Source organism: Melanostigma gelatinosum, assembly GCF_949748355.1.
Source record: "Melanostigma gelatinosum genome assembly, chromosome: 13".
In the NCBI taxonomy this organism is placed as follows: domain Eukaryota; kingdom Metazoa; phylum Chordata; class Actinopteri; order Perciformes; family Zoarcidae; genus Melanostigma; species Melanostigma gelatinosum.
Window position 1 is genome coordinate 16,720,276 of NC_136646.1, and position 15,000 is coordinate 16,735,275.

Sequence of the window (15,000 nt, forward strand, 5' to 3'; positions counted from 1 at the left end):
CAAATGTTTTTCTAAATATTCCTACAGAATACATAAATGCTCCAACAACGTATTTTAAGTACAATCAAGGCTTTGAGACTGTGATAAATTGGGCACGCTCTGAAATGAGGTTCAAACATTGAGCTGATCATTCTCCCTCAGAGCAAGGCATCTATTTCAAGTTTTACCATCTATATACAGTGTTCACTATCTATATACAGCCGTTTTGTTTTTGTATTGCATTTCCTGGAGTTCCCTGAAGGAGCAGCTCTACATTAAAGATGACACAGCAGTAGTTTGTCCACTGCGCAATAACAATTTCTTAGTTATAATATTTAAGGACAATTATAGCACTGTTTTACTACAGTCTGGATGAAATCAGGAATCATGTGTTTCCATACTCTCTGCACCACACACACACAGTGTGAAATGCATAGCAAGAAAAATGGAAAAAAAACGTACAAAAACACCTCAAAGGTTATTGCAGTTATTGGTTGTTGCATCATTCCATGTGTCAGAAAGCTGATAAGATCCATAACACAGAGTGTTTCCCAATATGTAAGGTCCTATGTGCTCAATACAAGTTAGCAAGAAGCAGCATTACGGTTGACGAGCAACTCACCAAATCATAATTTAAAAGCAGTTTTAATGGATTTTTCCCCTTTATCAAGTCCTACGAATTATTACTTGTTATTTGTTTTGTTTTCCATAGAAAAACATTAAAGACAACAGTAAGTCCAATATTTTTAATTGTCAAGTATTTCTCTCGAACAGAAAAATAACAGTGTATAATTGTACATTCTTGTCATTTTTAGATGCAGGCTACATGGGCTATCGGCAATAGGAAGAGGCAAGCCTTGATTTATTTATAGTAGGCTAATACATGATATGTCATTTATGCAATATAAGAAAGTAAACCCATGACAAATTCTACAAAACCAAGTACATTGTTTTGTCAAAATCATCAACAGTGACCTGGAAGCAGCAATATATAGGCTAATGAAGCCGTGTCTAGCCTGTGTTTCTTTGTAACTTGTATACAGTTTGAACAATCTGTAGGAATTTGGACGTATTCACTTATTCAGAGTGAGACAGCTCGTCAGCCATTATATGCCACTGTTGTATATTTACACAAATAGATGTACTTTTCCGGCTGCTCAGTATGTTCTGCTACCTGTGAGGGCGAGTTAAACAATATTCATGTCACGGGCATGTACAGTTACAGTATAATGCCATGCTACAGCTCTCTTCCTCATTGGCGACTGACGGCACACAGCTCATGAGGTGAAGGGTTGAGGATGAAGCCCACAGCCGGAGTCAGATCCAGTTCTTCCTCTGGGACTCCAGGTGGAGGAGTGAAACGAAAGCGCTGGAGGAGGGAGGTGAAGAAGAGGAAGAGCTCCATCTTTGCCAGACTTTCTCCAGGACACGCCCTCTGTCCTGTGAGAAAACAGGCTTCAGATAATCTGAAAAACTTTTGATTGGTATTGAAAAGTAGTGTTTGCTGAGCTCGCTAACCTGCAGAGAAGGGCATGAAGGCATCTCTCTTGACAAACCGCCCATCCTTGTCCAAGAAATGGACAGGATTAAAGGTGCGTGGACTCTCCCACTCACTTTCATCCCACAGAACAGATGTCAGAAGAGGAAACACAGGGGTCCCCTTGAAGGAGACATTTATTAATGCTTACAATGTTTTAAAAAGCACTACCATCTATATACAGCTTTCTAGAATCAAGCATGCAGTCGCATCATGTTTCATTGTTCAGAGTGAACTGGAAGACTTCTTTTCATCAGTCAGATTCTTACCTTTCTTATGAAATAGCCCTGAAAAGTCACATCTGTGCTGGTGATGTGAGAAACAGCGGTGGGAAGGATATTAGTGAATCTCTGTGTCTCATGGATGACAGCGTCAGTGAAGGGAAGGTTCATCCGGTCCTGTACCTTGACCTGACGGCTCCCAATCACCGTACTCAGCTCTGCCTGGACCTGGTCTGGAAATTAGAAAATAAAAGACACAGTGGCTAAAAAACAAAGCAGCAGTAAAGTTCTTTTCACCAATTCTAGAAACACTAACATGATTGCTTTTGACCAAACCCTCAAAGAAACAAATCAATTGAGTGAACACACTCCACAAGACATTGCAATTGTTATATCACAGAATTTTGCACAAGCTAGAAAAAAATCCTTCTCAATGCCATTAGTGTAATTGTATGACCAGCTGGTTGAACATTGCATTTATAGTAATATAAATAAGAAATTACTTAATTTCGACCTACCTAAAGTACTCTTGGTGCATACAGTTTCAATGGGGTTCTAATTCCAGGTATTATTAATTTTAAATGGGGATGATACCAAGGACAGAACAAATTTAATCTTTAGTTAATTGCAGTTTAAATGTATCGTTTGGGAGTGAAAACTAATTATCCTGCGTTGCAGCAGTCAGGATATGTTAAAGGCAGGGTTGGTAGCGAAACTACCAAGAGTACTAGCAATAGCCTTTTTAGATGAAAGTAGCTAGCAGTACTAGATCCAAAAGTTGCTAAATCTAGCAAGACAGTAGCCGAGTTGACAGCACTGACAGCTCGTCCCTTCCGGCCTTCCTCCAAAGCCAAAGAGCAGTGACAGAAGTCGTGCTCCAGGAGACGCTCCTCACCCTAAACGCATGGTTTTCTCCTCACAGGCTTCAATTTTGCTCACGTGAGCAGAGATGTTCTGCATGGAGTGACGTGAAAGTACTCGCAAAAGTAATTACCGTGCATAGTTGTTTGAGCTGCACACGCCTGATCTACACACGTGCATGGATCTCATTTGTGCTTGTGGATTTTGACATTGATCTGCCTTCATACCATTGGCCAAAAATTATAATGAACGTAAACAACAAACATGGCTATTGTTAGTCACAGCTGTCAAGCTAGCAGCTTGTGGAAGACTCCAGTGACGAGCAATGAACGCACGAGCAGAACACGTGCAGGCAGGCAGGAATTTAAGCAAGTAGAATTGAATGATTGGTCGGGCTTATTACAGTCCTGCGACAGTCACAGATACCAGATTTGTTTCATCACAGCATTTGCTTCATTGATTACTGTCAGGATGTAATGAGCAAAATGACAACTGCACACATGGTGCAGACACCGTGGTATATCGAAGAGCTTTAACACCGCCCCCTGTTGGGCAGATAATTGACTGCAAGGTAACTGTATTTTATTAGAACAAACATGAAAATTGTATTTACTGGTCATAGGCTCTCTATGGCCCAGAAAAAGTGGGCTCATTGGAAATCCCAAGTGTTTAAATACAACCCAGGGACCTTTGACAGGAAATAGGGAGAGAACAGATGGAAAAACATGCAGCAATCTTTGACTGCATCAAATGACGTAAAGTACAACAGTTGGGGACTGCATCTGTATGCAACCGGTCTAAGCATATTACTTACCTTGTATTTGAGGATATTTGGCCATGAGCAACAGAGCCCACCTCAGCGTAGATGCTGTCGTATCGGTACCAGCCGTAAAGAGGTCGCTAACAGTTGACACAAGGTTGTCCATGTTGTAGAATGACTCCGTAATCCCTAAATCCTTATTAAGAGGTGAAAAATTGAATGTGTTAAATCTTAATTTTAACAAGGAGCTCAAACCATTGTTCATCCTCCAGTTGTTGGCCGTGTTCATAGAAATAGGATGGTGATGTTTTATGAATTTATATAAAAAACGAATAAATAATTATATTCAAACCTTATGATTATGATACCACACTTGCTTTTAATACCTCTATTTTCTGTTTGTGTGCCAGAAACGAGTCCACAAATCCTCTGCACATCTGAGCATTCAAAGTTTCTTGTAAATGTCCGATCAGCTGCTTCATTTGTTTTCTGTTTTCAGCAACATTCTTCCTGAGACGCATCCTGTTGCTCACCCATTGAAATATCCACGGGTAAATATTGTACAACTGTTGTAATTGAATAGAAAATAACACGAACATCATGTTATTTAGTATATCACGAAGGCACAATAAAAAGGGCAATATGCATGACATGAGTCTGTAATTCTCACTATAACCCACAAAAGGTAAATCTAATAGTTTATACAATGAAAGACAAAGTGGTACCTGTATTGAAGGAGAGCCTAAAAGTCGAAAGTTGTCATTGGCTCGGTCTACCATACATGTAAACTCTGCATCACTGTAATCAAATCTGCTGCCATAGACAATTGAACAGATGATGTTGGAAACTGAATAGTTCATTGACTGGGTAGCACTGAAGGGTTTCCCTAAAACAAACAAAAGATGAATGAGCAAAACAACAATATGAAATCCTTATGAAGACACAATACAATACAGGAGAAGAGTTACCTTCATGTCTTTCAAACACTTCGTTCAGATATTGAATCTCCTCAATGATTTTATCTTCTGCCGCTTTTTTGCCCATCCCAAAGTCTCTCAGGTTGCTCAGAGCAAAACGCCTCATTTCTTTCCATGAATTCCCATTGGCAAATAAGATTCCTTTACCTAAAGTGAAAAGAAGTACACATCTTTTTCTCAAATGTTATTTGAACTTTATGAAATTGGATTACATCGTCACAGCACCATGGTTGTAGCGATGTAAAAATAAGTCGGTTGGTCTACTACTTTTGTCCAGACAGATATCTCGAGAACTATTGGATGAATTGCTATGCAATCTGGTACATTCATCGTTCCTAGAGGATGAATCCCCCAAATCCCTGACTTCTGTGATGATGAAGTACGTTCAAAGGCTTGTCAAAGACTTCATCAACTTCTAATGCAAAAAGCCTGTCAGTGTCTCAACCACGTCACATGTATGATGGACTTCAGGCTGCTCCTCAAGGTGCTGCTTCCTACACCTGCACCATGAAGACTGTCCCGACAGGCAGAACCACTGCCTGGTTCAGGAATAGCCCCGAGAGGGACTACCTGGCCTGACCTGAAGGCCACAACGGATTTGGAGTTTCTTCCTTGGGGTCAATAGTTATCTGAACCAGTGACCAAGGCTGGCTAATGCAATCACTCAGGCTATCACACTTTGTTCTCTTTGCACACACATCACCAAGGCTATCACACTTTGTTCTCTTTGCACACACATCACCAAGGCTAATCACAACAACTATGCCCTTTTAATTGTTTTTGAAATCTCCTTTTCTTTTGCCTTGTGTTTTGATGCTTTTAATGGTTTTATGTGAAGCACTTTGAATTACCTTGTTGTTGAAATGTGCTATACAAATAAACTTGACTTGCCTTGCCTTGCCTTGCCTTTAACAGTATGACTAATTTTGCATTCTAAACTACACAACATTTGAATTGCGGAGCAATTGAAACAGCGCCACCCATGGAAGAAGCTTTTAGCTCAAAGCACAACTGTGCCTTACGCAGCCGCTGTTGTGGCTGCAGACTGTGAGCTGTGTGATGTTAACATTGTCGTTGGATCAAATATATGCGTCAGATGAACTTATACTGTGAGTGGTTATCACTAAAATCCGCTGCTTTGTACTTACTATGTGAAGCCCTTAAGTCATTGGCTACTGGAGCGACTTGTCTCTCTCCAAACTCCACAGCATAGTTGACCAGTGCCTGCTTCACGGTCTTGTATCCTGCCAGAATCACCACTTTGTGGGGTCCGAAATACACTGTGAACACTGATCCATAGTTCTTGGAAAGCTATGAAACAAAAAAAAGCAGTGATCATTACAACTTTGAAAAAAACTGGATATTGTCTGGTTATTAAGTTTTGCAGCCTTTGTAGTATTGAAATCATCACATCAACAATACTCTTTATCCCAAACAGACAAAGTAGAAACATTTTGTATCCTACAGTTCAGCCTTGCCCAAAAGTTTTGAGAATGACACAAATATTGGTTTTCACAAAGTTTGCTGCTTCAGTGTTTTCAGATCTTTTTTTCCGATGTTACTATGGTATACTGAAGTATACTTACAAGCATTTCATAAGTGTCAATGGCTTGTATTGACAATTACATTAAGTTGACTCAAAGAGTCAATATTTGCAGTGTTGACCCTTCTTTTTCAAGACCTCTGCAATTCGCCCTGGCATGCTGTCAATTAACTTCTGGGCCACATCCTGACTGATGGCAGCCCATTCTTGTACAATCAATGCTTGGAGTTTGCGGGTTTTTGTTTGTCCACTCGCCTCTTGAGGATTGACCACAAGTTCTCAATGGGATTAAGGTCTGGGGAGTTTCCTGGCCATGGACCCAAAATTTCGATGTTTTGTTCCCCGAGCCACTTAGTTATCACTTTTGCCTAATGGCTTGATAATATCAAATCCAGTTTTTTATACATTACTGTTCAAAAGTTTGGAATTAACTGCCACAGAAGCTCGATCCACTACAGTCAGATGGCTGAGAGGACAACTCTATATCTTTTAATCGTCTTTTGTGCCTCAAGGTTTTAGAAGATCCTCGTTACAAATAGATGTAACTTTGTATCAAGGGTTTTACAAAAACAAGTCATGTTTGTGTACATGGAGCACAAAACGCTGTACAATGGTTAAATCAGACAACTGAAAGTGCAGAAAGAGACAAAGATACTTCTAAGAATTAGGAATAAGAAAAACAAATAAAAAAATCAACGGTTATTGGTAACATACATTGAAGCTTAGCAACAAAGACAGACTTTCAATCATATAAATAGGAACAGATTCCTGTTTCACTGTCTAGTGCACAATAATGCCTAAACAAGCTGAAATTTACAGGTGTGTTACTTTATCAAAGGTATTCTTAAAAATCAGAAATAGGTAAGTGGAAATGTAGCACTATTGGAATTTGAGCAGGGACTATCAGCTGGCCTTACAAATCCTGTTCAATCTAACTACAAGGAGACGGCAGAGGGCCCTAAGACTAAATTACATTTTAAATCATATACACTTTGGAAGGCAAAGACTATTCTAAATGTAAATACTATTATTTGTCTGAATTATATTGTTTTTATCTATGTTAAAATACCAAAATAACAGATTGTTCCACACTTTTGAACAATACAGTATACAGACGATTTGGTATCGCTTACCTCAAACAGAGTGCTGTGGAGTGACTTAAGGTTCAGCTGCAGCAAATTGCCAAACACAGGCAGTGGTCTGGGTCCTGGAGGCTCCTTTCTCTGATGGTCAACGTTTGGGAAAAATACATACAAGACGAGTAGGATCCCAACAGTGCCCAGTAGAATGGTTGTACTGGGGGACTGCAGAAAAAGGCTTTCCATGACCGCCAGTAAGCCACACATTCAACAAAGTCAGAGACAATATTGTTGTGTTCTATGTTGTGTGAGTATTGTGAAGCCCTGCCCCAATTTGACCTGACACTGTAGCCTGCGACAGTATGTGTACGAATGTGTTTTTTTTCAGACCGAGAACAAGTACTTACTTTTGAGTACATAAATAAAGGGCTGAATCTGGGTCACGCTACGAGCCAGATGGCATGGAACAGGATGTCCCTCGACATGTCCAAACAAGATGACAAGATGACATGTCCAAACCTTATCCTGTCCTGATAGCAGGGCACAGACAAACATTCACGCTCTAATTTTGAGTCTCCAAATAACCTAAGCTGGACTGTGGGAGGAAGCTGGAGAACGAGGAGAACGGACCTGGGCCCCTCTTGCTGTGAGGTGACAGTGTTAGCCACTACGCCACGTGCAGCCCCTAGACATGTTGTCAGCAGAAAAATCTTGGGTTTGTGTTATGTTCGGAGACTCTTGTTGTACTTTCATTCCAAACAACACAGCTCATTCACCAAAGCACTCTCTCAACTCCAAACCATGGCTACAGAACTCAAAGACAATGCTGGTCACATGTGGACAGGAGATTGGTTTGAAAAATGATTCGGCCGACAGGATGAATTTCTCACTTAAATTGGTGTTATGGTGGTTTTCTGTTTAGCTGTCATTGCCCTATTTGGTTGTTGCATCATTCCATGTGTCAGAAAGCTGATAAGATCCATAACACAGAGTGTTTCCCAATATGTAAGGTCCTATGTGCCCAATACAAGTTAGCAAGAAGAAGCATTACGGTTGACGAGCAACTGACCAAATCATAATTTAAAAGCAGTTTTAATGGATTTTCCCCCTTTATCAAGTCCTACGAATTATTACTTGTTATTTGTTTTGTTTTCCATAGAAAAACATTAAAGACAACAGTAAGTCCAATATTTTTAATTGTCAAGTATTTCTCTCGAACAGAAAAATAACAGTGTATAATTGTACATTCTTGTCATTTTTAGATGCAGGCTACATGGGCTATCGGCAATAGGAAGAGGCAAGCCTTGATTTATTTATAGTGGGCTAATACATGATATGTCATTTATGCAATATAAGAAAGTAAACCCATGACAAATTCTACAAAACCAAGTACATTGTTTTGTCAAAATCATCAACAGTGACCTGGAAGCAGGAATATATAGGCTAATGAAGCCGTGTCTAGCCTGTGTTTCTTTGTAAATTGTATACAGTTTGAACAATCTGTAGGAATTTGGACGTATTCACTTATTCAGAGTGAGACAGCTCGTCAGCCATTATATGCCACTGTTGTATATTTACACAAATAGATGTACTTTTCCGGCTGCTCAGTATGTTCTGCTACCTGTGAGGGCGAGTTAAACAATATTCATGTCACGGGCATGTACAGTTACAGTATAATGCCATGCTACAGCTCTCTTCCTCATTGGCGACTGACGGCACACAGCTCATGAGGTGAAGGGTTGAGGGTGAAGCCCACAGCCGGAGTCAGATCCAGTTCTTCCTCTGGGACTCCAGGTGGAGGAGTGAAACGAAAGCGCTGGAGGAGGGAGGTGAAGAAGAGGAAGAGCTCCATCTTTGCCAGACTTTCTCCAGGACACGCCCTGCGACCTGCAAGAACAAAGAGATTTGCAACGAGTTCAATTGGATCACACCGTGTGAAAATTCTCTGTCATCGCTAAAATACAAAACCCTGACAAAGTTTTTGTACCTGCAGAAAAGGGCATGAAGGCATCCCTCCTGATAAATTTACCCTCTTTATCCAGGAAGTGTGAAGGGTTAAAAGAGTTTGGGCTCTCCCATTCGCTCTCATCATGAAGGACAGAAGTAAGAAGAGGAAACACAGTCGTCCCCTGTTGGCAAAAGAAGAGAGAGAGGTGTATAAAGTCTCAGAATGACGGCACTTTTTCACCTTTTCAGAAGTTGATGAACATTTAATTGTCATTATTATTAGTATTGTTGTTTGTTTGCAATCTGTCGATTGTTTTTGTTGTTTCATCTATTGTACTGTTTTATCAGTGTTTAAATGTGACCTTAGTTTGTCTTGCTTTTGTTGGACTTTCTGTTATATTGCTTGATATCAAATCACTTTGTAAACTCTGTTTTTAAAGGTTATATTTAAATAATAACAGTTACCGACCTCTTTGATGAAAAAGCCTTGGAAGGTGACGTCTCGGCTGGTTTTGTGAGGAATGGCCATGGGGACAATGCTGGCCAGCCTCTGTGTCTCATGGATGACAGCATCGGTGTACGGCAGGCTCTTCCGGTCATCGACCTGGATCTGACGGCTTCCTGCTACCCTGCTCAGCTCCTCCTGGACCTGGTCTGGACTCGCATATTAACAAATGAACATTCTTTGTCTGCATTCATTTGAACAAGACTAGTCCACAGCCATGCAATCTCTGTGAAGCTGTAGCCTACTCTGAGCTAAGTGCTAACATCAGCATTCCAACATGTTCAAAATGACTTATAATTCCTGAAAATCAAATCACTATAAAACACAATCTGTATAAAAACAATTTAAAAAGGTTTCTTCTACGGGTCTATTCTTTTGACCTTGTTGTTGTCAAGTCGGCTATTTAAGGGCATCTACAGGTGAATAATAAATGCACACCAATGAGCTTCAAACCTCTCTTTACCTTGTATGTGAGGATATTTAGCCATAAGCAGCAAACCCCATCTCAGTGTAGTCGCTGTGGTATCGGTACCAGCTGAAAACAGGTTGGTCACTGTGAATATCAAGTTATTCTCATTGTAGTGAGTGTCCTTAACACAAGAGTCCTAAGAGAAAGAACACCCATATATCATTAAATAAGCATAACATTAGTTATTTTTGATGGATGAAAACTTAAAAAAAAAAAAAAATGTTGTCTTACCTCCTCCTTCTGCTTCCGGATCAGAAAACAGTCCACCAGCCCCCTGCAGAAGTGAGGGTTCAGTGTCTCTTTCAGATGCATTATTAATTCTTTGACATCTCGGACAGTCATCGCAGTATTTTTGACTAAAATCTGCCGGTTTTTTATCCAACTGACCAGCCTGGGAAACATGTTGTAAAGCTGTGACGTAACAGTGAAAACAACAAAGATCATAGTGAATACAATGTGCACCAAACAACAACACAAGTAGAATTCATAGAGTAATACAAAATCTTCATGTTTTGTTTCACACATTTAGACAGCAAGATGTGTTCTATGTGCCCCATTACATACAGTATATGTATGTTCATAAACTGTATATTTAGCATTTAGACAGACTTTTTGATCAGTTGTTTGACACAGTTAAATAATCAACAAAATACCTCAAGTTTACATCCATTTTTAGTCTGACAGCATTTTCTTGAATTGTGTTGTCACTTAAAGTTGGTCCCACTGCACACTATGTAAAGATATAATTGAGATATACATATATATATACACATATATATATATATATACATATATATATACATATATATATACATATATACATATACATATACATATATATATACATATACACATATATATATATATATATATACATATATATATACATATATATATTGTGGCAGCCGGGGTGGGCGAGCCCAGGGAGTAGTGATGGCAGGAAGATACTACAGACTACCAGAGAGAAATGGATTGCACTTTGCACACGCTCCCTTAGTGCCAGCAGGCAATCAGCGCAACAAGGCACACCTGAGAGAGCCGGCCAGTGGAGCTTCATGGGCGGATATAAAAGGAGAAGGAAGATGTGAAGTCGGGGGAGTAACTTAGGTGAAACCATTCAAGACGGTGAGATATTGTGAGACTACTTAGCAAACGACCCTGGAACGGAAGACTACCCCAACTGGATTGCCCCCGGCTACTGACCCCTGCTTGGAGGAGAACGACGCCCCTGCCCAATCCCTGGACCGTACGAGAATTGCGCCTTGTGTATCAGACCCCGGAACTGCACCTAGACCCTTCTCTTGCTTAACGGACTTGTATTGGCTGTGTGGCTGCTGTGTCGTTACCAATACCCCAGTAAAGTATTTGATTGCCACGTCTTTAAGTCTCCGTGTCTTTATAAGTATTGCATATTGTCCAGTAACACCCCTGACCACCCCGGGGGGCTGTTACATTGGTGGAGAATGTGGGCATTCTAACCGGCTTCTGGACAATATCTAATATTTATATTACGCGTCGTATCGACATCAAAATGTCCGCGCCCAACCCTGTGCAGGAGCTTCTCGCAGGTCTCATAGCCAGCAATGCGGAGACTCAGAGGAGGCACGAAGAGGCAATGCAGATGCAAGTACAAATGCTGCAACTTCAACAGCAAACACAACACCAACACCACCAGCAAATGGAAAAATATATGGAGTTGCAAACCAACCAACAGGAAGTGAAACGACTGGAGCGAGTGAATCCCTCGCGCTTCCTGGTTAAACAAACAGCCAGTGACGAAGTGGAAGCTTTCCTCCTGACTTTCGAAATCACTGCAAAACGTGAACAATGGCCCGAGGAACGGTGGGCAGACTTGATCGCTCCTTTTTTGACGGGCACCGCGCAACGGGCTTACCAAGACCTAGCCAATATTTCACCCGTCACCTACGCAGCACTGAAGGAGGAAGTGCTTCAGCGTAGCGGGGTGACTCTTCTGACAAAAGCGCAGCGATTTCATGAGTGGAATTATGATGCCACCCTCTCTCCAAGAGCGCAACTGTATGATATCACGCGGATCACTACCGCCTGGCTGATGTCGGAGCCCCTCTCATTTTCCCCCCTTGATCGGGTAATCATGGATAAGTTACTGAGGTCATTACCGTTTGAAGCAAAAAAATTGGCAGGACAAAAAAATCCCCGCAGTCTCGAGGAACTGACTGAGGTAATGGAGGGCTGGCAAGCGGCGCAGGCTCTGGTGCGTGGGGGAAGACCGCCCAAGATGGAAATATCCACCCGGCCCCGACTGTTGAAACATGGAGATTCCCCACGAGAGCCGGCCATGAGGACCCCTCCCGTGGAAACCCCCCAGCGCAGATCCCTGTTAACCCCCGACACCCGCAGGTGTTATGACTGTGGTGAGATGGGACATATTGCCTGGAACTGCCCACAGCGGGGGGACGCCCCCATGCCCACAGCTAGCGAGACTTCAGGGGGCTGACCCCCTGAGCTCCACGTCCCCCCTCTCAGAAGGCGCCGCCAGCGCCGCCGTCCGGGCCGCGGAAGCCGCCATTCGTCCAGCCAGGGAGGAGGACCCTCTTCCAGCCCCCGAAGAAAGGGATCCAAGCCAGGCCAGTGAGGACGCCTGGGCTGATTTGTTCCCACTAAACCCCGAGGACCAACCCCTGCCTGCCCCTCTAGCGGGACGCTTCGGGACCGCCCAGCTGGAGGACGCCAACCTCCAAAATGCCCTGCGACAGGTGTCCGTGGTGGACGGCAAACCCATGGATGGGGTAAGACAAATAATTTACCCTCACTTTGCCATTAAAGCTAATTTGTTGTATCAAGTGGTAATGAAGGACGGGGCACCCCTTGAGTTGTTATTGGTGCCCCGCCCTTTTGTGTCGGTGGTGCTCCAGATGGCCCACACCCACCTGTTGGGGGCCCACCTGGGGGTGGAGAAAACCCTGGAAAGAATCAAGGCCCGGTTTTACTGGCCCGGGGTGAAAAAAACGGTGGAGGACTACTGCCGGAGCTGTCCTGACTGCCAGCGGGTCGCCCCCCAGCCGCACCATCGCAATCCGCTGATCCCCTTACCCATTATTTCAATTCCCTTCAGTAGGATTGCGATGGATTTGGTGGGACCCCTCCCAAGGTCCAGTAAGGGATTCCAGTACATCTTGGTGGTGCTGGATTACGCCACTCGCTACCCAGAGGCCATTCCCCTTCGGACCATGGCCACCAAAGGTATTGCCAGGGAATTAATGATGTTATTTTCTCGTGTAGGCATCCCGGACGAGATCTTGACTGATCAGGGGACCCCCTTCATGTCAAGAATCATGAGGGACCTGTGCGGGCTAATGAAGGTAAACCAGTTAAGAACGTCGGTATACCACCCGCAGACAGACGGCCTAGTAGAGAGGTTTAATCAGACCCTGAAACGGATGCTCCGGAAAGCCATGGAGGCAGACGGACGTAATTGGGATCAGCTGCTCCCTTTCCTCATGTTCTCCATTCGTGAGGTTCCCCAGGCCTCCACGGGATTTTCCCCCTTCGAGCTGTTGTACGGAAGACGGCCCCGGGGACTCCTCGACCTGGCCAAAGAGGCCTGGGAACACCAGCCATCACCCCACCGTACGCTGGTGGAACACGTGGAAGAGGTAAGAGAGAGAATGGCAATAATTTGGCCGATGGTTCGAGAACACATGGCCGAGGCCCAGACTGCCCAAGCCCGGGTCTACAATAGGGGAACCCAGCCCAGAGAATTTAGCCCGGGGGACCGAGTCCTGGTATTAGTCCCCACATCTGAGTGCAAATTCCTGGCTCGGTGGAATGGACCCTATGAAATAATGGAAAAAATAGGAGAAGTGAACTACAGGGTAAGACAACCAGGGCGACGACATCCAACAAAGGTGTATCACATTAACCTGCTAAAAAAATGGGTGGCCCGTGAGGCCCTATTTTCCCTCTCTCTCTCTTCCCCTCCCACCACAGGAAAGACGGAGGCAGTAGAGGTCCCCATGGGAGAGCAGCTGACCCCCAGCCAAAAGCAAGACCTCCGCGAGCTAGTGGACCGATTCCGGGACGTCTTCTCCCCAGAGCCGGGGTACACCGACCTCATCCACCATCACATACATACCGAACCTGGGAAGAAGGTACGTCTCAGGCCGTATCGGGTGCCAGAAGCCAGGAGGACCGCCATTGAGACAGAGGTACGCAAAATGTTGCAGGCGGACATAATCGAGCCCTCCAGAAGCGATTGGTGTAGCCCCATCGTCCTCGTCCCCAAACCTGACGGCTCAGTCAGGTTCTGCAATGACTTCCGCCAGCTCAACCAGATCTCCAAATTCGACGCCTACCCGATGCCACGAGTGGACGAGATGATCGAACGGGTAGGGAGTGCCAGATTCATTACCACCCTGGACCTCACGAAGGGCTACTGGCAAGTGGCCTTGGCCCCCGAGGCCAGAGAGAAGACAGCCTTCGCCACCCCCGAGGGGCTGTACCAGTACAAACGGCTCCCCTTCGGTCTACACGGGGCCCCACCTACCTACCAGAGGCTGATGGACCAAGTCCTTCGGCCCCACCGAGAGTATGCCGCGGCGTACCTAGACGACATCGTCGTACATGGGGAGGAGTGGGGGACCCACCTGCGTCGGGTCGACGCCGTGCTCCGAGCCCTGAGGGGAGCGGGGCTAACAGCTAACCCCAAAAAGTGTCGCCTCGGCCTCCGAGATGCGGATTACCTGGGGTACACCATTGGGCGAGGTTGCGTCAAGCCCCAGGTAGGGAAGGTCGAGGCGATCCGGGAATGGCCCCGCCCCCTCACCAAGAAACAAGTAAGGGCATTTATTGGACTGGCGAGCTATTACAGGCGATTTGTCCCCCACTTTTCCTCCCTTGCAGCTCCCCTGACGGACCTAACAGGAAACCGGCTGCCAGAGCGGATCCAGTGGACAGCAGAGACAGAGGAGGCCTTCGAGAACCTCAAGAGGGTGCTGTGTTCAGAACCAGTGTTGGTGACCCCGGACTTTGAGAAACCGTTGGTGGTCCAGACCGACGCATCAGAGACCGGGGTAGGCGCCGTCCTGGCCCAAGTACAAAATGGTGAGGAACACCCGATAACATACATCAGCAGAAAACTCTT

General features: G+C 44.2%; 2 protein-coding genes across 2 annotated transcripts in view; both read right to left on the reverse strand.

The window, feature by feature from the left end:
* Positions 1–1,231: 1,231 nt before the first annotated feature.
* On the reverse strand, positions 1,232–7,215 carry LOC306786847 (cytochrome P450 2K1-like; the record flags this gene model as incomplete). Its single annotated transcript, XM_079281736.1, has 9 exons — positions 7,012–7,215; positions 5,484–5,646; positions 4,327–4,482; positions 4,084–4,244; positions 3,745–3,924; positions 3,413–3,554; positions 1,786–1,970; positions 1,498–1,639; positions 1,232–1,419 (listed from the first exon to the last, which is right to left on the reverse strand). Exons 1-9 carry the CDS (start codon positions 7,201–7,203, stop codon positions 1,232–1,234), a joined length of 1,509 nt encoding a protein of 502 aa, XP_079137862.1. The 5' UTR covers positions 7,204–7,215.
* A 1,441-nt stretch (positions 7,216–8,656) lies between these two features.
* The window catches only part of LOC306786840 (cytochrome P450 2K1-like), a gene marked incomplete at both ends in the record, with an annotated part of 9,609 nt that continues 3,265 nt past the window's right edge, over positions 8,657–15,000 (reverse strand). The window contains 5 exons of the mRNA XM_079281729.1: positions 8,657–8,844; positions 8,945–9,086; positions 9,374–9,558; positions 9,873–10,014; positions 10,110–10,289. Coding sequence (XP_079137855.1) covers positions 8,657–8,844; positions 8,945–9,086; positions 9,374–9,558; positions 9,873–10,014; positions 10,110–10,289 — 837 coding nt within the window. The remainder of the gene's footprint in view (positions 8,845–8,944; positions 9,087–9,373; positions 9,559–9,872; positions 10,015–10,109; positions 10,290–15,000) is intronic.